At 42.6% G+C, this 23,789-nt stretch overlaps 2 protein-coding genes and 1 long non-coding RNA gene across 4 annotated transcripts in view; 1 reads left to right on the top strand and 2 right to left on the bottom strand.

The window, feature by feature from the left end:
• Nucleotides 1-1,067, bottom strand: part of LOC135517961 (endoglin-like) — a 60,384-nt gene extending 59,317 nt beyond the window's left edge. Inside the window, exon 1 of the mRNA XM_064942706.1 lies at nucleotides 965-1,067. The gene's annotated coding sequence lies outside the window, so the exon portion shown is untranslated. The remainder of the gene's footprint in view (nucleotides 1-964) is intronic.
• A 3,681-nt stretch (nucleotides 1,068-4,748) lies between these two features.
• LOC135518639 (uncharacterized) lies at nucleotides 4,749-8,406 on the top strand. 2 transcript variants are annotated; one of them, XR_010452193.1, is made up of 3 exons: nucleotides 4,749-4,876; nucleotides 5,768-7,694; nucleotides 7,827-8,406. It is a non-coding gene; the product is annotated as an uncharacterized LOC135518639 (long non-coding RNA). The 2 variants fall into 2 exon arrangements; XR_010452194.1 differs by having other exon boundaries at nucleotides 4,850-5,300.
• Nucleotides 8,407-9,083: 677 nt separating this feature from the next.
• On the bottom strand, nucleotides 9,084-23,760 carry LOC135517960 (adenylate kinase isoenzyme 1). Its single transcript, XM_064942705.1, has 7 exons — nucleotides 23,650-23,760; nucleotides 20,494-20,533; nucleotides 19,636-19,671; nucleotides 19,283-19,446; nucleotides 18,924-19,040; nucleotides 9,849-10,040; nucleotides 9,084-9,579 (listed from the first exon to the last, which is right to left on the bottom strand). Exons 2-7 carry the CDS (start codon nucleotides 20,498-20,500, stop codon nucleotides 9,511-9,513), a joined length of 585 nt encoding a protein of 194 aa, XP_064798777.1. The 5' UTR covers nucleotides 20,501-20,533; nucleotides 23,650-23,760; the 3' UTR covers nucleotides 9,084-9,510.
• Between the last annotated feature and the right edge of the window lie 29 nt (nucleotides 23,761-23,789).

The raw sequence follows: 23,789 nt of genomic DNA, 5'->3' as shown, positions 1-23,789 counted from the left end.
GGAGAGACTGCTCTATTTATAAGGATGCAGCAGAAAATGAGTTGAAATAACTTTTACTTTTACAGTTTCACACAACAAAAAGTATTGTTTCTCCACTATTATGTGTTGCCATTTGAAGTAAAACACAGGGAATGTATTGTATTAACAATGCATGCTAGAATAGTCTTGTACAATATCAAGCATGGAACTTCTTGATTATTAATCATGTAAAAACATTGTAATGATAGGTTACAAACGTATTAAGTTTATACTTCCAATGGGACGATCTGTTCTTGCACAGCCCAGTTTTATTCACATTAGGGCGCAGAGCTCTATGGGTAATCCAGTTGCCAGTAACTGCTGGCCCAGTCTGTCAGGAAATGGTACGGCGTCGCTTTCTTTAAATAATATTACAATGCTGGGATCTGATAAACGGGAGAGACTGCTCTCTTGCTATTCAGATACTGTGAGGGGAAAATACTTTCAACTGTTTATATGCAACCAAAGCGAAACAAACTTTGGATACTTCCTTAGCCAGACAGACCCGAATTATTGATGCCTAGTAACGCTGACATTGTGTTGAACATCAGAACCATAGTGGTCCATACATTTTTTTTAAATAAACAAATCACTATAACTATAGAAAATGGACATTAGAACGTAGTTTAATATTTCAGGCAAGCTGAAGACAGGCTATTGACGTGAAATAAAATTTAAAAAACAGTTACTTTTTAATTTGACTGATATAAATAGGATGAAAACGTGAAACTCGTCGTTAATATTTGGCTGCATATACAGTTACAGGCTAATATACGTTTTTCCTGACAATAGCTCACAGTTGACAACTTTGTAACACTTGTTAATTAACAAGTTATTTTACGTAATTGTCACCTACCATTGGCTTTAAATAAACAACACAACAAGGGAATACATTGTATCAGTGACAACAACTAAAGCTGACAAAAAAATAATTGATACAACTCACATATGAATGGAGAATGGCCGGGTGTAGGCTAATCCACGAGCGCGTGAGAAGCGGTCAGTCATGTAAACTTTCAGAAAATGTGTGGCAAGGCGGGCGAGCACAGATTTACTTTAGGACCACTCCCACTGATCAGAGCCTCGCTTCACTCACGTCAATGCCCGGACTTCTGGTCAGCACAGTACATTGTGAAAGACAGCACAGGGATTTCTTTGAGACTTTGCAACTCAGGTGAATCGACAGCAATCATGTATGGTCGACAGGTATCAACCCAATGAATGAAAAAAAAGTCTAAAAAAGACAAGTATGAATGAGTTTGTTCTTTCCATAATCCATTCAGCATTATTACATCGTAATATCATTGTAGAAACCCACAATGTTACATAGCCATTTATCATAAGTAAAGGGCCTGTGTCCTTATAATCTCAGATGGAATGATGATGATGATGATGATGATGATGATGATCCCTGGGTTTTGGAAGAATCTCACTTCAGTTTTCACAACCAACTGGGTATCACACCGCCCTCTTGAGGAAAATATTGCTACAACAATCATTATTTATTCCTCTATTGTGGTGTTGTAACTTGTGCACTCATTCTCAATCCTCGAGACTGTTTTGTTTATAACACATTTAGATCTTGTAACCAGGGATGTAATTCCAGAGTTAAAATAAGACATTCTAATGTATAAACATATTACTAATATTGTCACGCCCTGACCTTAGTTATCTTTGTTTTCTTTATTATTTTGGTTAGATCAGGGTGTGACCAGGGTGGTATGTGTGTTTTGTCTAGTCTAGGGTTTTTTATACTTCTATGGGGTTTTGGTATGTCTAGGTATATGTAGGTCTATGGTGGCCTGAATTGGTTCCGAATCAGAGACAGCTGTTTATCGTTGTCTCTGATTGGGGATCCTATTTAGGTTGCAATTTTCCATTTTGGTTTTGTGGGTTATTGTCTACGTGTAGTTGCATATCAGCACTCGTGTCTTATAGCGTCATGTTCATTTTGTTGTTTTGTTAGTTTGTTTAGTGTTCTTCATTTTAATAAAAGAAGTATGTATTCAACTCGCTCTGTGCCTTGGTCTTGTCATTATGACGACCATGACAGAATAACCCACCAAACCAGGACCAAGCAGCGTGAAAGGGAGGAACGGCGCTTTGTGGGAAAATGGACATGGGACGAAATAGTGGACGGTAAAGGATCCTGGGCGTGGGAGGAGATTTTGGCAAGAGAGGATCGCCTACCATGGAGGCATGTGGAAACTGCGCAGGAGGAACGGCGAAGTAAGAGAGGACAGCAACGACGTCGGGGAGGTAGGCCACAGATACCCCAATCATTTTTTGGGGGGGAGCACATGGAGCAGTCGGCGAAGTTGAGGGGTGAGTCTGAGATTGTCGAGGAGTTATTGGACAGATTGGAGGTGAGTGAACGGAGTGGAGATTATGAGACATTCGAGGAGTTGTTGATGAAATTGGAGGAGAATGAAGAGAGCGAGCTGTTGGTTTGGCGTAGTATGCACGGCATTCGCCCTGAGGAGCATGTTAGCTGTCCGATGCCACCTGTGTCAGTTCCTCGTACTCATCCAGAAACATGTGTTAAAGTTCCGGAACAATTGATGCCGGCTATACACACCAGGTCTCCGGTGTACCTTCACAACCCGGTGTGTTTTGTTCTTACTCCTCAAACTCTTCCTCCAGTGTGCCTACAGGGTCCAGTACGCCCTGTTCCTTATCTCCGCACTCGCCCTGAGGTGCGTGTCCCCAGCCCGGTACCACAAGTGCCGGCACTACGCACCAGGCTTCCTGAGCGCCACCAGAGCCCAGTACGCCCTGTTCCTCCTCCCCGCACTCGCCCTGAGGTGCGTGTCAACGGCCCGGTACCACCAGTGCCAGCACCATGCACCAGACCTACAGTGCACCTCCAGGGTCCAGTACGCCCTGTTCCTGCTCCTCGCACTCGCCCTGAGGTGCGTGTCCCCAGCCCGGTACCACCAGTGCCGGCACCACACACCATGCCTACAGTGCGCCTCGGCAGTCCAGAGCGTCCGGCGACAGTACCCAGTCCAGAGCGTCCGGCGACGGGCCACAGCCCGGGGCATCCAGCGAAGTTCCCCAGCCCGGGGCCTCCAGTGACGTTCCCCAGCCCGAGGCCTCCAGCGACGTTCCCCAGCCCGAGGCCTCCAGCGACGTTCCCCAGCCCGGGGCCTCCAGCGACGGTCACCAGCCCGGAGTCTCCAGCGACGGTTCCCAGACCAGAACATTCGGCGATGATTCACGCAGTGAGGGTCCCAAGCCCGGGGCCTACGGCGAGGATCCGCAGTCCAGAACCTCCGATGATGATCCACGAGTCAGTGCTACAAGAGCGGACTCAGGGTAAAGAAGGGGGCGTCGTCCAGAACCAGAGCCGCCACCGAGGTTAGATGCCCACCCAGACCCTCCCATATAGGTTTAGGTTTGCGGCCGGGAGTCCGCACCTTGGGGTGTACTGTCACGCCCTGACCTTAGTTATCTTTGTTTTCTTTATTATTTTGGTTAGGTCAGGGTGTGACGAGGGTGGTATATGTGTTTTTACTTGTCTAGGGTTTTTTGTATTTCTATGGGGTTTTGGTATGTCTAGGTATATGTAGGTCTATGGTGGCCTGAATTGGTTTCTAATCAGAGACAGCTGTTTATCGTTGACTCTGATTGGAGATCCTATTTAGGATGCCATTTTCCATTTTGGTTTTGTGGGTTATTGTCTATGTGTAGTTGCATGTCAGCACTCGTGTCTTATAGCTTCACATTCCTTTTGTTGTTTGTTCGTTTGTTTAGTGTTCTTCATTTTAATAAAATAAGTATGTATTCATCTCACGCTGCGCCTTGGTCTCATCGTTATGACGAACGTGACAAATATAGAATATTATGATGTTGTGATGATGATATCCGGCAATTGTCCCCTTGTCAAATCTCTTATTTGATAGACAAATTAATAAATTGTATATTTGGGAACAGAGAAACAGAGAGGACATAACAGGTGACTGCGGTGAAGGATAAATTACACATTCATAATTTCATACTGTAACAATGGCTGCAGCCTTCATGGAGACACACGACAGGCTTTTCATTTAAAATAACATATTACAGTACAAGACTATCATTGTCGTGTTTGAGCTTTGAATATATATTTTTTTGCCGTATTCTGGTCAAGAATAGGCGAAGTCATTGGCGGTGCCACAATGTTTATAACCCTGTGCCGTATATGGACCAAGGGCAGATATTTGAATGTTGTTGTTGCTATGAACAGAACGGGAATAAGGATTGAAATGTATGTGGTATTACATTGCCTACTGTTGGCCAATAAGCAGGTTAATATGTTTGTGAAAGTGTTGGAAGAAACCTTTTCAAATAGATTGGATATTTTTTTATGAAAATCGACAAAAAATAGAGGCAGTTTGTGTTTGTTTGGAATATATAATTATTGCTCAATATGTTCTGTAACCTATACATGTGCTATAGTACCAGTCCTGTGTAAGAACTTGACTATAGGATTTGGTGTATGCTATGAAGCCTACAAAAACACTTGACTCATGACTCCAGACTCATGTCCTGTATTAGGAAAATGTATACAATTTCAGCTTGTTGACACCAGACTTAGAGGGGGGATACCCTAGATAACATTCTTTCCTCCAGAACTCCATGAAAGAACAAACACAGGCGACTTGTAAGTATCACATAACTCAGATCCTGTTCAATAAAACAAGCACAAACTCTCAGCTCGTTGTAGACTCCCCTCTACATGTAAGTAGACAAAGGAGGAGGACTACAGTACATTGGCCATTCATCAAAGACGGCTAGGTAGATAAACACCCACATGCCTTGCATAGCAGCGTCCCAGACGATACAGACAGACTGCACGTACACATCGGCGTTCAAGGTGCGTCTCCTCTATAAACTTGTGGGGGGGAGAATAACAGGAAACAATCCGGCGCTCTGTGTCATCCTCTTCTGTCGCCAGTTCGGCGGGTTGACGCATGTTTTCAGCACGGTGCCACTGGTTTCCATGTCGCCAGTCAGCAGCACGTCAGTCGGAGGGGGAAATTTGTGAAAGTGTCCATGCGCCAGCTCACAGGTTTCCTTTTGAATACTAGGGCAAGGCCGTGTGTTAGCAAATAGCTTTGGTGCATGACGTAGGAGATGGACAAGACGGGATCTGGAGGTCATACCGTGCATTTGTTATATCGTGTTGGCCTAAGGTTGTAGGTGTACATGTTGGCCTATCAAGCGTTTGTCGATACTCCCCATTTGTCCCTCCACTAGTCTCCACGGAGTTGTATGATGGCTGGTGGATGGAATGCATTGTAAGTCCCCATGTCAATAACGGCTCAATCTGACATTTTTACTCTTAAATGTTTTATGTGATGTAGGCTACAATGTGAAAGGCTGATTGTACTGGCCCATTTTGGTATCCTAATACATGATGGTACACACAAGTTGTTTCCCTTATTATTTGTCCTACCTTCAAGCAAGGTACGGTCTTGACATTCTTAAACATTTTAAGATCTCCTTTATTTAAGGTAATGTTTCTCCCTTGTATGATCTCAATTGATATTGTTGTATGATGATACCATGTATTTTGTCATATTTGTGGAAATGGCTGTGTTGTTTCAAACTTTCTCCCTTTTAAAATTCTTTCTAAAACAGAAAATGTACACAATTCAGTGGATGTCAATCAACTAAAATGTACAAATAATATGTTGAAGGCGTTATCTGCATTTGGCACAGATGACTGAACTACCCACTTATTTGTGTGTCTCTGTGTCTGCAGGTATACTGACAGGGAGGCAAACAAGGTATGTACAATCAGTGGTGTAAAGTACTGAAGTAAAAATACTTTAAACTACTACAGTAGCTTTTGGGGGTATCTGTACATTACTTGAATATTTATATTTTTGACTACTTTTACTTTTCCTTTTGTACATTCCAAAAGAAAATATTGTATTTCTTACTCCATACATTTTCCCTGACATCCAAAAGTACTCGTTACATTTTGAATGCATAGCAGGACAGGAAAATAGCCAAATTCACCACTTATCAATAGAACATGTCATCATCCCTACTGCCTCTGTTCTGGCAGACTCACTAAACACAAATGCATCTTTTGTAAATAATGTCTGAGTGTTGGAGTGTGACCCTGGCTATCCGAAAAATGTAAAAACAGGAAAATGGTGTCATCTGCTTTGCTTAATATAAGGAATTTTAAATTATTTATATGTTTACTTTTGATACTTAAGTATATTTTAGCAATTACATTTACTTTTGATACTTAAGTATATTTAGAACCAAACACTTTTAGACTTTTACTCAAGTAGTATTTTACTGGCTGATTTTCACTTTTACTTGAGTCCCACTGATTAGTATTTGTATATATGTGTCCTTTGGTGCGTTGATAAGTGTTGCAATGTTCGTTGATGCGTGTGAGTACCTGTGCTGTGTGTTTTGGGCTTTCGTGCCCTTGTGGATTGATCAGATGATTACGGGTTTCATCCTGTGTGTTAATCATTGTGCGCGTGTGAATTTATTTGAGGTATTCATCGCTCTTTTGTTTGGGTTTCTACCTTGTGTGTTGTGTACGTGTTTGTTTGGTCTTTGTCCCCGTACCTTTACACGGCACACTGTAATTAGGGGTATAAGTTTAAAAAACGATTCCGCATTCCTGCGCCTGTCTCCCGAATCATCATTGTTACCAACGTGACAGAATAATCGACCATTGAGGAAGACTGCAGGAATGGCCCATCCGACGACGCTGTGACTGGTCCGTCCGGCACCGCCGCAACTTCGGCAGCTGCAACTGGGTTGTCTGAAGTCGTCACAACGGGTCTGTCCGACGACGCAACTTCAGCAGCCACAGCTGGCCCCTCCGACGCCGCCACAGCCGGTCCATTCGAGGCTACTGGTCCGTCCGACACCACCGCAACTTCCTTCGGCAGCGGCAACTCTGGCCCGTCTGACAACGACGCAACTTCGGCAGCTGCATCGGGTCCTGATCGACCCGCACTTCGTTCCTGTGATCGCCCACGAGAACGGTGTCGTTGCACTGCCAGTGCAGCACGTGAGGGGGAGGGTACTGTCACGGATCCCTCCGGAACTTTCTTCACGCACACCTGTACCCTATTCCCACTGATTACTATTTGTAATATATGTGCCCTTTGGTTTCCATTGGGGGGGGGTTGATTAGTGTTACAATGTCCGTTGGTGCGTGTGAGTACCTGTGCTGTGTGTTTTGGGCTTTCGTGCCCTCAGATTACAAGTTTTGTCCCGTGTGTTAATCATTGTGCGCGTGTGTATTTATTCAAGGTACTCCTCACTCTTTTGTTTGGGTTTCAAGCCTGTGTGTTTTGTACGTTTTTGTTTGGTCTTCTTCCCCGTGCCTTTTTACAGCACGCCGTAATTTGGTGTATAACAAAAAAAACTATTACGCATTCCTGCGCCTGTCTCCCGAATCATTGTTACCAACGTGACATAAGGTACTGTATCTATACTTTTACTCAAGTATGCCAATTGGATACTTTTTCCACCACTGTGTACAATTGGTATTGGTTTGTCACATAATGTTATACAGATCACATGTAGGCTATCATCTAATTTGTATTAATGGTTTCTCTAAAACCTTATAGCACTCAGTCACAGCAGCCATCTTCTTCCTTCCTGAGCTCTTCAATGTAGATTCCAGACGTCTCTACGTTATGGACAAGGTATGTGTATGAACACCGTTGTCAAAAGTGAACAGTTTTTTCATTCACATTTACCACAAAAACCAAGGTATGAATACTGCCATGTGCACGCTTTGTTAATCATCTTTATAATTATTATTTTTTTATTCACAGATTTCATCCTCCCTACACCGCTGATGAATATAACTGGAAACCTGTTCGATCACCATGCACTGCGAAATCATTCTTGCTATGGATACGAAGGATATCAACATATTAACACGCCAGAGAAAATATTGACTGAACTTGGAGCTCTGCTGGGAGTTGACCTAATATTTATATTTTTGAATTCTGCTTTGCCACTAAAATCGTAATAAACATTGACTACTAAACTATTGTGTTATTGTTATGCTGATTCATAATACAAATAATGGGGGGAAACCCCAAAAGGTTATTCATGGAACCATTCAAGTTGGGGTTTTTTAAGAACTTAGAGGTTCCCCCAGTTTCAATTTGAAGAACCCCTAAAAGATCTTCCAGGAACCTTTTCTTTTTAGAGTATAATACTTCTGACAGCAAAATGTATAACTCCGCCCATAGCTTCTGGACTTTATAGCACTCCCAGAAGGCATGGATTATTGAGTCGTTGTTAGTTTTACACTTAAGACATGCCTCTGCCGTTGTGCTGTAGAATTTGTGAATTTTGTCTTGTATAATATATTCTGTACAATTGTTTATACTGGATTAAAAGTACAATGTTAGCTGTAAATGTGTTAGTTATGTTCCAACATTCCTCCATCTTGTGCTGATATCAGTTATTTTTTAGTCTTGTTTCCAATAGTTAATTTTTTTCTAAGAGATTGTCTGTTGGATAGGCTCTCTGCAAGGTTTTGTATATCTTACCTATCATATGAATATCCGTATAGGATTCAAATAGGATTCCTTCAAGACACAGCAGATATGTTATGTGATGAGACATATCGTGAGGTGTTAGAGAGTGGAATAAGATATGAACATACTCTATTTTCTTTTACAACTCTTGGTTACTATTGTACTGCTGTGGGAGAACTATACTATATCCTGAATGTCTGAATGATGGATATGGCCTGCTGCCATGTCTGTCAATGCATGACATTTAGCACCAAGCATAAAGGAGTCGAATCTCCATGCTTTCCCATATACTCCAGTGCCCATATGGCGACACATGAGCGTAGAGAGTGCAGCCGAGCCCAACCCAGGAAGGCATTGTACATGTAAGGTCAGGCGAAGTGTTGACAGCCCCCTCTTTTAATTACATAGAGCTGAGATCAGCACTAACGGTAAGGGTGTGTGTATGTGTATATATGTGTGTGCTATTCTGTGAGTTTGTATCAACCTATTATTTATCCAATTGAGAAGGTCTCTTCTGTCAGATATTAAATAAATATGCAGTTGTTTGGTTAGGGTCTGAAGGTGATGTTTTAATGAGACAGAAGAACAGGTAGGGTTTTTAAAAAACCACACACACACACACACACACACATACATACCTACACACACACACACACACACATAGAATTACAGTACTGTAAGTGTGGACAAGACATGGCAGGCAAACAGGAAGTGAACAGTAGACTCTCAGGAAGTTGTGGCATTCTTGTAAATATGGCCGAATATGGGTGTTGGTTGTGGTTGGCGAACTGTAACAAGAGATTATTGCTGGAGGAGAAGTACAGTGTTGAATTAAGGCATCGCTGTTCTTTAATGGCCTTTCATTATAACCAAGGTGTCTCAGCAGATTGTTGCTTTTTTTCGGCATAAGATGGACATTTAGAAAAAAATAACCAAAAATAAATGTCGATCCAGTCATGTTTGCTTTTTACTTCAGGCCGTCGATAGCTTTGGCAACGTGTCCGAAGACTTCATCCACAGGCAGTTCGGAGTCGATCTGAGGAGAACAAGAGAAAGAAAGGCATGAAATTAGATTACAAAGGGGGTGGCATCGTCATTGCAAAGTGAAGAGTATTTTCTGAGCGAGAGTGTTAGACTTTTCAGAGAGATGTGAGATGAGACACTTGGGTGTACTGTCACATTGTATATTTTTTTTACGTGCCATTTAAAAATACAAATAAAATTATTCCACTGTGCTATACATGACACACTTCCTCTGTCTTTTATCTCATGACAGTAGCCTATAGCTATTAGTTCCAGCCTCACCTTCCTGACGATGCCGCGGCTGGAGTAGAAGGCGATGACTGGCTCGGTGGCTTTGTAGTACAGGTCCAGGCGCTTCTTAATGGTCTCCTCATTGTCGTCAGCTCGGCCGCTGGTCTCACCGCGCTTCATCAGCCTCTTGACCATGGTCTCACCCTTGGCGTCAATGTACAGCAGCAGGCAGGGGGCTCCAATCTGTGAGAAGACAAACAAAATGGTGAACACAAAGATTTTTGAAATGATAAAGTCCTCTTAAGTGGGAGGTGATGGGAAAAATCTAAATATTTATTGAGAGAAGATCAATGGGAAATAGAGGAATATTGAGCTATTGGTGATTTATGAATGGACAGGACACCTCATAAGTTCATGATGTCAGAAGGTGAATTCACCAATTTGTAAGTCGCTCTGGATAAGAGCGTCTGCTAAATGACTTAAATGTAAATGTAAATGTATGGATCGTTCTACAGAAGTGTGTAAAAATGTCCATTTAAATCCTATTTCTCCAAACTTTTAGCACACATGTCAGGTAGACATATATACTACTCACACACTTTGTATTGCATATCTGAAATATGTACCTGAATTCCTTACCACCCCACTAAATGTGTCACTGCTGAAACATAGTGGGAAAAGTTGCTATAAAGGAGGAACCATGCACAGCAGGGATCGTTTTGATTAACATTCTATTACAGATTCATCTTCGATTCGAATACTAAATTAACAAAATATTAAAAACATGATTTTTAGCCTGATTTTCAAAACCTTTACATTTTATTTAGAGAAATATCATCTCTATTGTTCTCTGTAAAATGTTCAATGTTGATTGAATTACTTATGCATAAAACATTTTTATGTTGTTAGATGTTTCAATGATCACTTTATCTTTATTTTGGTCAAATACCAGGCATTTCAGTGTCAAGTGTTTATTATTACTTTATTGAATGTTGAACAATTAAAACAAACAATATACTTGCAATGAAGCCGCTCAACAACTACATTACATTTTTCATCGAACAGCCTCGCATCCAGTGTGACACACAGAAGCAACCAGGGTCAACGACCTGCTCAAGGGCACATCAACAGATCTCCCACCAGCCCTCCAAGATCCCCCCACAGTTCCCCAAGAGCGGACCCTCAACCATCCATTCCTCACCACTGAGAAACCCCCCCCCCCCACCTCCCAATGTGCCAACAACAAAAGAGAAAAAAAAGAGAAAAAAGACAAAGACAAAGACAAAGGAAAACAGAAAACAATGCAAAAAACAAAAGACATCAAGGACAACAAAAAACCATAACAGCAAGTCCAATCAAAATTGTTTGAGTGCATGTATGGCACTATTTACATGTTTGTGTGTCCATATGTGTTTTTTATTTTACCTTTATTTAACCAGGCAAGTCTGTTAAGAACAAATTCTTATTTTCAATGATGGCCTCAGATCTGCCTGTACAGGGGCAGAATGACAGATTTGTACTTTGTCAGCTTGGGGGTTTGAACTTGCAACCTTCTGGTTCAGCACTCTAACCACTAGGCTACCCTGCACCCCAGGGTGCATTTGAATGAGAGTGTGTGTATATTGTATGTGTACAAACACCTGCACCTCATCAGCCTCAGGCAAACCAGCAAACTGTAACAACACTGCCCCTCAGTGTCATTCAAACTTACTTTTTGTTATGTCTTATTTTGACTTTCTTGTATTTACTTTTACTGTCAAGTGTTAGTCATAGGTAGGTCTGTATGTGGTCTTGAGTGGTCTCAAGACCAAGACCACTAGATCAAGAGTCCAAGGGCCCTTTCTTCAATTGTTAGAAACTCAAGTAAAGTAAACTTAAGTAGGGTACAATACAGCAGGGTACATTACAGTATAGCAGAGCGCAGTAGAGTACAGTAGAGTAGGTTACAGTACAGCACAGTATAATAGAGCACAGAGTATAGTTTAGTACAGTAAAGTAAAGCACATTATAGACGTCTATGTTTTGGCCAAATAGATGTCAATGTTTGGGATCTTGGAGGATTGGAGCCCCCCCTGCTGGCTATGCATTTCAATACTTACACTTTTTCCTGAAGTTTGCACTTGTCCACTACCCACATGGTGGTCCTCTGTAGCTCAGTTGGTAGAGCATGGCGCATGCAACTTTAGATTGGAGATAGCCTTAATGGTGCTGCTGGTGCTGTCACAGACTCCATGCTGACAAAGATGAGATCTCTATTGTTTCAGTTGTGACAAATTTTGGTCTTTAAAAAAATCACCATTGCTAACATATGGCTGGCTGTCTTTCATGTCAGCATCCCAGCAAACATATATTTTAGTCCCAAAACCATAAGTTTACATTTTTCTTGATGTATTCGGATGTTCGGTAGTGACACTTCTCCAAAATACATTAAGATTTGCAGACAGACTACTCAACATGTGGCCATAGTGGAGAGGTGATATTTGTAGGGGTGGGGCTTAAGGCACATTCATTCTACAGTCTTTTAAAGTGTGTGATTTGGTAGTTTGTTTATTTGGATCCCCATGAACTTTTTCAGAAGCAGCAGCTACTCTTCCTGGGGTCCATGAAAAAAACACAAAACATGACAAGTAACAAAACACACATTTAAAATACAATGATATACAAACAACGCAACAACAAAAATTATACAAACATTACAACTAAAAAATAATGTGTGTGTTAGAGTGTGTGTCTGTGTGTGTCCCCTTACAGTCCCCACCATTCCATGAGTTGTTTTTTAATCCATTTTTTTAAAGGTAATTTTGCTGTTTGCCTGAGTGATTGGAGCTGGAAGGGAGTTCCATGAGATCAAGGCTCTATATAAAACTGTCCGTTGCTGTGAATTCGTTTTGGACTTGGGGACTGTGAAGAGACCCCCGTTGGGATGCCTTGTGGGGTATGTATTGGTGTCTGAGCTGAAAGTGATTTGATTCTGCAGACAATCTGGATTTTTCATCACGGTAATACTTCTCATAAAAACTAGAAGAGAAGCAGTTCATATTTCGTCCATCCTCAACTAGGAAAGACTGGCATGCATGTTGTTGATGTTAGTTCTGTATGCGCAATTAAGGTCAAGGCGTGTTGCTCTGTTTTGAGACAGCTGCCGCTTTGCTATGTCTTTCTTTGCTGCACTTGACCATATTACCGGACAGTGGTCAAGAAGGGACTAGATCAGAGCCTGAACAACTCGTACAATTGATGTTTGTGTCAAAACCACAGAACATCTTTTTATAACAGATATACCTCTCCCCATCTTCACAACAACTTTGTCAATACGAATTGACCATGATAATTGACCACCAAATGTTATACCTAAGAGTTTAACGTTTCTCAATGGTCACACCCTTTATGCACAACTCCAATTAAGGTCAAAAGTGAGGACAGCATTTTTCAGAGAAAGATTTTTTTTTTTTTTAGAAACACAACTAATAATTAGATCAGTATCTTTGAATCTAATAATAGAACAACTCAAGATGTTCTATTTAAATAGGTGTAAAAAAATATATACACAAATCATGAATTGCTTTATTTTCAAACATTACGTTTAGGAATCAGGGTTAGGGACTGCCACCTCCAAATAGAAATAGGTGTATGAACAATGACTTGTACATATTAATTAAAAAAATACAGTGGCAAAGAAAAGTATGTGAACCCTTTGGAAATATTTCTGCATAAATTGGTCATAAAATTTGATCTGATATCCATCTTGGTCACAACAATAGACAAACACAGGCTGCTTAAACTAAAAACACAGGAACAATTAAACATGTTCATGTCTTTATTGAACACACCATGTAAACATTCACAGTGCAGGGAGGGAAAAGTATGTGAACCCTTGGATTTAATAACTGGTTGACCATTGGCAGCATTAACCTCAAACCAAATGTTTTCTGTATTTGCGGATTAGACCTGGGGTCAGGAGGAATTTCGGACCATTCCTCTTTACAAAACTGTTTCAGTTCAGCAATATTCTTGGGATGTCTGGTGTGAACTGCCCTCTTGAGGTCATGCCACAGCATCTCAAATCAGCTTGAGGTCAGGACTCTGACTGGGCCACTCCAGAAGATGTATTTTCTGTTGAAGCCATTCTGTTGTTGATTTACTTCTATGTTTTGGGTCGTTGCCCTGTTGCAACCCCCAATTTCTGTTGAGCTTCAATTGGCGGACAGATAGCCTAACATTCTCCTGCAAAACTTTCCGTCGACAGAAAGCTGTCCAGGCCCTGAGGTAGCAAGCAGACCCAAACCATGATGCTCCCTACACCATACTTTACAGTTGGAATGAGGTTTTGATATTGGTGTGCTGTGCCTTTTTTTCTCCACACATAGTGTTGTGTGTTCCTTATAAACAACTCAACTGTAGTTGAATCTGTCCACAGAATATTTTTCCAGTAGCGCTGTGGAACATCCAGGTGCAGCAATGTTGTTTTGGACAGCAGTGGCTTCTTGAACACAATGTCCTCCCATGAACACAATTCAAGTTTAATGTTTTATGTATCATAGATTCTTCAACAGAGATGTTAGCATGTTCCAGAGATTTCTGTCAGTCTTTAACTGACACTCTAGGATTCTTCTTAACCTCATTGAGCGTTCTGCGCTGTGCTCTTGCATTGATCTTTGCAGGACAGCCACTCCTAGGGAGAGTAGCAACAGTGCTGAACTTTCTCCATTTATAGACTATTTGTCTTACTGTGGACTGATGAACATCAAGGCTTTTAGAGATACTTTTGTAACCCTTTCCAGCTTTATGCGAGTCAACAATTCTTAATCTTAGGTCTTCTGAGATCTCTTTTGTTTGAGGCATAGATCAAATCATTTTCTGTGCTTGAGGCATAATAAATAAATAATTGAAAAAATCTAAATCCATCTGTTTAAAATAGAGATATCTGTTTTGCATGGGCTACGTCTCGTCCACCACATCCGCCAATGTTTGCCTTCAACATCAGAGGTGGAAAGTGGCCCTAGCTACAGAGTTGTTTGTCAGACCAGGAGACATCCCGATAATGGAAAATGAAACATAGATCAATGATGGCTAGAAGACCGGTGACATCGACCGCCGAGCACCGCCCAAACAAGGAGATGCATCGACTGTCGTGACAGTAACCTGGTACTGGGCTGAACATTTTATTTGAGTGAATTTTCTACAGCATTTCAACATCAAAGGTATACAGGTAATTCCATGATAAATTCGTATTATGTTTGTAGCTTATTTCTCTAAGATATAGGACAGGCACTTCAAAACATACTTCCTTTTGATTGATTTTTGGCAGTTTTTTTCCATGTATTAATCTGTGATTAAACACTTTTTTGTGGGCTAATAGCAGTAAAGCCAAATTCAATGTTTCATCAAATCATTTTGTAATATATTTTTTTGATACCTAAAGGGGTCTTAAAATTCCAAATCAAATAGCTAAATTATCCTTAGTATGACCATCTTAAAACGATTCTGTGTTAGCTTAGGGAGATACAATACGCATTTCTTTGGTAAAAAAAAAAGACAGGTGCTGCTAATAATACTGCCATCGTTGTCGATGCAGAGGACATGTATGTGCATGTGTAGCTCATGTATCGGATAGTGTCTGGCCAACAAGATTAAGGCATGTCATACTCTTTTTGGCCAGACAGTTTCAGATACATGGGCTACATATTGTAAGGCAGAGGGGCACTATTTCGCTCGATCGAATGCTTTCTCTGGTGAGCCACTTGCAAATTTAAGGAAAGTAGGCAGGTGCACAGTACTACTCCTCTGTTCCGCGGGTGATGTGGAGGTAAACCCAGGCCCTGCATGTCCCCAGGCACCCTCATTTGTTGACTTCTGTGATGGAAAAAGCCTTGGTTTCATGCATGTCAACATCAGAAGCCTCCTCCCTAAGTTTGTTTTACTCACTGCTTTAGCACACTCTGCTAACCCTGATATCCTTGCCGTGTCTGAATCCTGGCTCAGGAAGGCCACCAAAAATTCTGAGATTTCCATACACAACTGTAACATTTTCCGTCAAGATAGAACTGCCAAAGGGGGAGGAGTTGCAGTCTACTGCAGAGAGAGCCTGCAAAGTAATGTCATACTTTCCAGGTCCATACCCAAACAGTTTGAACTACTAATCTTAAAAATTACTCTCTCCAGAAATAAGTCTCTCACTGATGCCGCCTGCTACCGACCTCCCTCAGCTCCCAGCTGTGCCCTGGACACCATTTGTGAATTGATCGCCCCCCATCTAGCTTCAGAGTTTGTTCTGTTAGGTGACCTAAACTGGGATATGCTTCACACCCCGGCAGTCCTACAATCTAAGCTAGATGCCCTCAATCTCACACAAATCATCAAGGAACCTACCAGATACAACCCTAAATCTCTAAACAAGGGCACCCTCATAGACGTCATCCTGACCAACTGGCCCTCCAAATACACCTCCGCCGTCTTCATCCAGGATCTCAGCGATCACTGCCTCATTGCCTGTATCCGCTACGGAGCCGCAGTCAAACGACCACCCCTCATCACTGTCAAACGCTCCCTAAAACACTTCTGTGAGCAGGCCTTTCTAATCGACCTGGCCCGGGTATCCTGGAAGGACATTGACCTCATCCCGTCAGTTGAGGATGCCTGGTTATTCTTTAAAAGTAACTTCCTCACCATTTTAGATAAGCATGCTCCGTTCAAAAAATGCAGAACTAAGAACAGATATAGCCCTTGGTTCACTCCAGACCTGACTGCCCTCGACCAGCACAAAAACATCCTGTGGCGGACTGCAATAGCATCGAATAGTCCCCGTGATATGCAACTGTTCAGGGAAGTCAGAAACCAATACACTCAGTCAGTCAGGAAAGCTAAGGCCAGCTTCTTCAGGCAGAAATTTGCATCCTGTAGCTCCAACTCCAAAAAGTTCTGGGACACTGTGAAGTCCATGGAGAACAAGAGCACCTCCTCCCAGCTGCCCACTGCACTGAGGCTAGGTAACACGGTCACCACCGATAAATCCATGATTATCGAAAACTTCAACAAGCATTTCTCAACGGCTGGCCATGCCTTCCGCCTGGCTACTCCAACCTCGGCCAACAGCTCCGCTCCCCGCAGCTACTCGCCCAAGCCTCTACAGGTTCTCCTTTACGCAAATCCAGATAGCAGATGTTCTGAAAGAGCTGCAAAACCTGGACTCGTACAAATCAGCTGGGCTTGACAATCTGGACCCTCTATTTCTGAAACTATCCGCCGCCATTGTCGCAACCCCTATTACTAGCCTGTTCAACCTCTCTTCCATATCGTCTGAGATCCCCAAGGATTGGAAAGCTGCCGCAGTCATCCTCCTCTTCAAAGGGGGAGACACCCTGGACCCAAACTGTTACAGACCTATATCCATCCTGCCCTGCCTATCTAAGGTCTTCGAAAGCCAAGTCAACAAACAGGTCACTGACCATCTCGAATCACACCGTACCTTCTCCGCTGTGCAATCTGGTTTCCGAGCCGGTCACGGGTGCACCTCAACCACGCTCAAGGTACTAAATGATATCATAACGGCCATCGATAAAAGACAGTACTGTGCAGCCATCTTCATCGACGTTGCCAAGGCTTTCGACTCTGTCAATCACCATATTCTTATCGGCAGACTCAGTAGCCTTGGTTTTTCTGATGACTGCCTTGCCTGGTTCACCAACTACTTTGCAGACAGAGTGCAGTGTGTCAAATCGGAGGGCATGCTGTCCGGTCCTCTGGCAGTCTCTATGGGGGTGCCACAGGGTTCAATTCTCAGGCTGACTCTTTTCTCTGTACATATCAATGATGTTGCTCTTGCTGCAGGCGATTCCCTGATCCACCTCTATGCAGACGACACCATTCTATATACTTCCGGCCCGTCCTTGGACACTGTGCTATCTAACCTCCAAACAAGCTTCAATGCCATACAACACTCCTTCCGTGGCCTCCAACTGCTCTTAAACGCTAGTAAAACCAAATGTATGCTTTTCAACCGTTCGCTGCCTGCACCTGCACGCCTGACTAGTATCACCACCCTGGATGGTGCCTCCATCACTCATGCCGCCAAACTTACCCTAGTAAAACTGACTATCCTACCGATCCTCGACTTCGGCGACATCATCTACAAAATAGCTTCCAACACTTTACTCAGCAAACTGGATGCAGTTTATCACAGTGCCATCGTTTTGTCACTGAAGCACCTTATACCACCCACCATTGCGACTTGTATGCTCTTGTCGGCTGGCCCTCGCTACATATTCGTTGCCAGACCCACTGGTTCCAGGTCATCTCAAGTCCATGCTAGGTAAAGCTCCGCCTTATCTCAGTTCACTGGTCACGATGGCAACACCCACCCGAAGCACGCGCTCCAGCAGGTGTATCTCACTGATCATCCCTAAAGCCAACACCTCATTTGGCCGCCTTTCGTTCCAGTTTTCTGCTGCCTGTGACTGGAACGAATTGCAGAAATCGCTGAAGTTGGAGACTTTTATCTCCCTCACCAACTTCAAACATCTGATATCTGAGCAGCTAACTGATCGCTGCAGCTGTACATAGTCTTATCGGTAAATAGCCCACCCAATTTTACCTACCTCATCTCCATACTGTTTTTATTTATTTACTTTTCTGCTCTTTTGCACATCAATATCTCTACCTGTACATGACCATCTGATCATTTATCACTCCAGTGTTAATCTGCAAAATTGTAATTATTTGCCTACCTCCTCATGCCTTTTGCACACAATGTATATAGACCCTTTTTTTCTACTGTGTTATTGACTTGTTTATTGTTTACTCCATGTGTAACTCTGTGTTGTCTGTTCACACTGCTATGCTTTATCTTGGCCAGGTCGCAGTTGCAAATGAGAACTTGTTCTCAACTAGCCTACCTAGTTAAATAAAGGTGAAATAAAAAACTGTTTGCATGCTGGAATTATTTTGGATGAACATCCTAAGATAAATTACATGTCTTTACTATAAATCCCATAACACCTTTTTGAGAAGGGACGGGGAGGAGGGGTGGCCTCAGACTGGCCTCTGCCTGGGACCTCCAAATCACAAAGTCCGCCCCTGGGAACAGTAAGGATTTTCTAAATGTGAATCCATGTTCCTGTCTCCTCTTACCTTCTTCTCGAACTCCTCGCCCTGTTTGACCTCACGGGGGTAGCCATCAATAAGGAAGCCCTTCGACACGTCAACCTTAGCGATCATGGCATCCTTGATCATGTCCAAGACTGTGTCCTATAGGAGGAAAGCACATGTACTATTTATTGACATGAAACACACTCACCCTCATAGAAAGATGTTTGAACAGTTTTACTTCTGTGTTGATAATTAACTATGAACACAATAACACCCCTATAACAATTGGTATTTACCTGATTTATTGGTGCAAGAAGTTCAGCAGAAATTAATTGACGTGCTGTTACCCAGTAAGTGCTTTGTGGATATGATTCTAAAAGCTGTCCAATGCAGCCACTCACCAGGGGTACGAGCTCTCCCTTCTGCATGATGGCCTGGAGGGTCTTGCCCCTCTCAGAGCCGGAGGCCACCTCAGCACGCAGCAGGTCCCCGGAGGACAGGTGGGTGTAGCCATACTTGGCCACCACCTTCTCACACTGGGTGCCCTTACCAGAGCCAGGCCCGCCTTGGGGACACATACAAAGAGGACAGGCGAGGGGTTAGTGGTGTTTGGTCGGTTGGTCGGTTGGTGAATCCCATCTAGCCATAACCTTACTGGTGGTTGGGGAATCCCTGATGTTGTGTTGCCTGATGGTGTTGATTCTGATTTTGTGTGGAGTTTCATAAAATTAGAGGAAAAATCTATTTCACTCACCCACAACAAAGATGATCTTGGCGTCCTTGATTTTGTCTAGAAGGAACAGAGACAACAGAGCAACATGTGAGTCTTGGTAGTTCTAGAAACAACTTTAGATGTTTAGGTTACTCATTAACCCTGCAGCTTGCTAAGAGTAAACCAAGTAATAAAAATGTTTTTTAACGTGACAGTGTAATAAACCATCATCAGAATGGACAAATCGTCCAGAGCAGCTGGCTGAGCAACCCATTTTGACACAGAACCTCACTGCACTGCACTGGAGCTAGTGTGCCATGCTCTACTCTGCCTAATTAGACTACAATGGAGTTACCTTGGCAACTATAACCAACCACAATGCTTTGTGACCACATAGAAGAACTAACTAGAATTCTGGGGTAAGTTCACCCAAATTCACTGTAGTCACACACATTTGGTAGCAATTTGGGATGTTTATGCATAATATTATTTAACATGATTCCACGTGAGGAAATGCCGCGTTAAAGTCACTAGGGAATCCAAAAGTACTTTCTAGTAAAGTCTTATTACATCTGGATTGGATTTGCACAAGCAGTGCAAATATATCTCTCAATGGAAAAAACGTATCAGTCACTGATAAGTAGTAGCTATAAGAAGTTGCTAAGAAATCCATGTTGCCTCATCGATTAATCAACAACAATAGAATGTATAGCTACATACTCATATAAACTTTTTTCCCATGTGAGTGTTGTGTCAACTGTGAATGTACAGTATGTATGTCAGCTGTTGCAATATCAAAAATAACTAGCAAAGGTCACCATTAGCCTAAGGATGCACTTCCACCATGAAAACAGTCTTATGTAAAAGGCTGACCAACATAAAATTATTTCTCATAATTACCTGCCATCTTGATCTGTTATGTAAGGGTTGTTCCTTTTAACTGAAATAGAAAACAGAGAATACAGATGTTAGCTTGTACATTCAGAGCTAGTATCACATTTCAACTGCAACTATGCAAATATTTTGGTAAAACAATCTAACTTTCTTATTTAAAATAGTCACCCATATCATTTCAAAGAGAACTAAAGATGGTAATTTTGGTCAGTAGTTTATCTTAGTATACTTACGAATCTCTGTCAAAAGTTAATTACTGCAAATTACATAATCTAATCTGAAAACATTCATATTCATTATATTGTAGTAAAGCCTATACTCTTTCTCAGTTTTGACATTAAGACAGTTGATGTCCAAGCAAAAGAGAAAATGTGTAAGTGAGAATAACCACTTACGCCTGAACTTGCTACTTTCTTATAATATACAGTCCATTCGGAAAGTGTTCATACCCCTTGACTCTTCCACATTTTGTTACATTACAGCCTTTTCTAAAAAGTATTAAATACATGTTTTTCCTCATCAATCTACACACAACACCCCATAATGACCAAGCGAAAACAGGTTTTTGGAAATATTTGCAAATGTATTACAAATTAAAAACAGAAATATCTTATTTACATAAGTATTCAGACCCTTTTCTATGAGACTCAAAATTAAGCTCAGGTTCATCCTGTTTACATTGATCATCCTTGAGATATTTCTACAACTTGATTGGATTCCACCTGTGGTAAATTAAATCAACTGGACAAGATTTGGAATGGCACACACCTGTCTATATAAGGTCCCACAGTTGACAGTACATGTCAGAGCAAAAACCAAGCCATGAGGTCAAAGGAATTGTCTGTAGAGTTCCGAGACAGGATTGTGTCGAGGCACAGATCTGGGGAAGGGTACCAAAAAATGTATGCAGCATTGAAGGTCCCCAAAAACAGAGTGGCCTCCATCATTCTTAAATGGGAGAAGTTTGGAACCACCTAGACTCTTCCTAAAGCTTGCCACCTGAGCAATCGTGAGAGAAGGACCTTGGTCAGGGAGGTGACCAAGAACCCGATGGTCACTATGACAGAGCTCCAGAGATCCTCTGTGGAGAAGGGAGAACCTTCCAGAAGAACAACCATCTCTGCAGCACTCGACAAATCAGGCCTTCAGACGGAAGCCACTCCTTAGTAAAAGGCACATGACAGCCCGCTTGAAGTTTTCTAAAGGCACCTAAAAGATTCTCAGACCATTAGAAATAAGATTCTCTGGTCTGATGAAACAAGGATTGAACTCTTTGGCCTGAATGCCAAGCATCACATCTGGAGAAAACCTGTCAGAATCCCTACAGTGAAGCATGGTGGTGGCAGCATCCTGCTGTGGGGATGTTTTTCAGCGGCAGGGACTGGGAGATTAGTCAGGATGAAGGGAAAGATGAACGGAGCAAAGTACAGAGATCATTGATGAAAACCTGCTCCAGAGCGCTCAGGACCTCAGACTGGGACGAACATTCACCTTCCAACAAGACAATGACCTTAAGCACACAGCCAAGACAAAGCAGGAGTGGCTTCGGGACAAGTTTCTGAATGTCCTTGAGTGGCCCAGCCAGAACCTGGAGTTGAACCCGATCTAACATCTCTGGAAAGACCTGAAAATAGCTGTGCAGCAACACCCATCCAACCTGACAGAGCTGAGAGGATCTACCCTACTCTATCTTCCTTTTTCTGAAGGCTCAGTAGTCCAAGTCCAGGGTTTTATGTAGGGGCTGTTGACCCTGTGGTCTTTGTAAATGTCACCCAGGCATCTGAGTCTGTGCTGTGCCCTTTTGGGAATCCCTTCCTGGCCTATTATGGTGCTCTCATCAGGGTCTCCAGCCTACTTGGAATGCCAAACACTCACAGCCTCCAGGAGCAGACATGTCCCAGGCAGCTGGGGTTACCGTTATGAAGTATGATTGATTTGACATGAGGCGTAACATGTGTGTTATATTGTGTTAAGCTGCACAATGTTGACCACATACATTGACCTTTACGTTGACTGTTAATTTTTTGTGCACCTCTCTTTCCCCAGCTATAAAAATACCCTGTCAGTCCCCCGTGCAGTTGTTTCCAGATACCATGTCAACTATTCCCAGAAAGCACATGGAATGCTGTATTGCACTTGCAGCTGGGAAAGCCAATGAAAGTGTAGCATAGAGTATTTTGCAATAAGCACATAATCCGTCATTACCACTGCAGTGTTCCCTGCTCGCTGTTGTGCAAAGCAGGTGATGTACTGTATTGCATGTGGTCCTCCGTGGTACTGCTACTTTAATAGTGGTGATATGCCTTTAAGGGAAAGCAGTGAAACTCTTTGACATCATCAGCCCAGTCTGAGTTATGATATTCTGTAGTCTGAGAGGGCGAGAGAGAGAGAGAGAGGTATACTGTAGCTTGTTGTGTGTGTGTGTGTGTGTGTGTGTGTGTGTGTGTGTGTGTGTGTGTGTGTGTGTGTGTGTGTGTGTGTGTGTGTGTGTGTGTGTGTGTGTGTGTGTGTGTGTGTGTGTGTGTGTGTGTGTGTGTGTGTGTGTGTGTGTTCCAGGCTGTAGGGCTTCACTGTTTTGGAGCTGCACCATTAACTGAGAAGAATCAATAGAATCAGAATGTAAAATGCTGTGAATAGAGCCATATTGCAAATAAGGTAGGCCGATGTCTGAATGCAAAAATAACATGAGGGGAGAAGCAACAGGACAGGCACAGGAACATGTAGGAAATTCCAGTTGAACTTCATGACAGCTCAATAAAAGATGAGCGAGTCCAAATCCAGCCAAGCCTGTTCTTTTTATCTCCTTCTGTGCATGCAGCCTAGGCATGCTCTTGTCAGTCACTGGGATTTATAAATACTGTGCGATGGTCTAGTCCATTCACAGCCATGCTGGATGACACATAGAATGACACACGCTTCCTTTGGCTGTCAGCTTTCCATAGCCTCTAAATGAATTGCATCAGAGAAGCAGTTACAGCTAAGGTCAGGCGCCACTGTAAATGCTTCTCTCTCTCTCTCTCTCCAGCCAGTCCAACAGCCCTGCTCACTATTCCCTCACAAGCCTCTCTCTGTGTTCCTGCAGCACAACAAGCCCTCAAGCCATACTTCCTGCACTCTCTCTTCTTCTGCACTGCTGCCATTGTGTGTCTGCACTGTACTGACCTCTCTGTAACGGTGCAGATCTGTCCACCAGTGTCACTGTCCCTGTATCCTGTGTGTGTCTGAGCAGTGTCCCTGATGCACGGTGGCCCTCCCTCTCCTTCCTCCTTCTTTTTATAGCGCAGCTCAGCCTGCTCAGACAC

This window comes from Oncorhynchus masou, chromosome 28 (genome assembly GCF_036934945.1).
Source record: "Oncorhynchus masou masou isolate Uvic2021 chromosome 28, UVic_Omas_1.1, whole genome shotgun sequence".
Lineage (NCBI taxonomy): Eukaryota > Metazoa > Chordata > Actinopteri > Salmoniformes > Salmonidae > Oncorhynchus > Oncorhynchus masou.
This window is presented reverse-complemented; position numbering and strand designations above follow the sequence as displayed.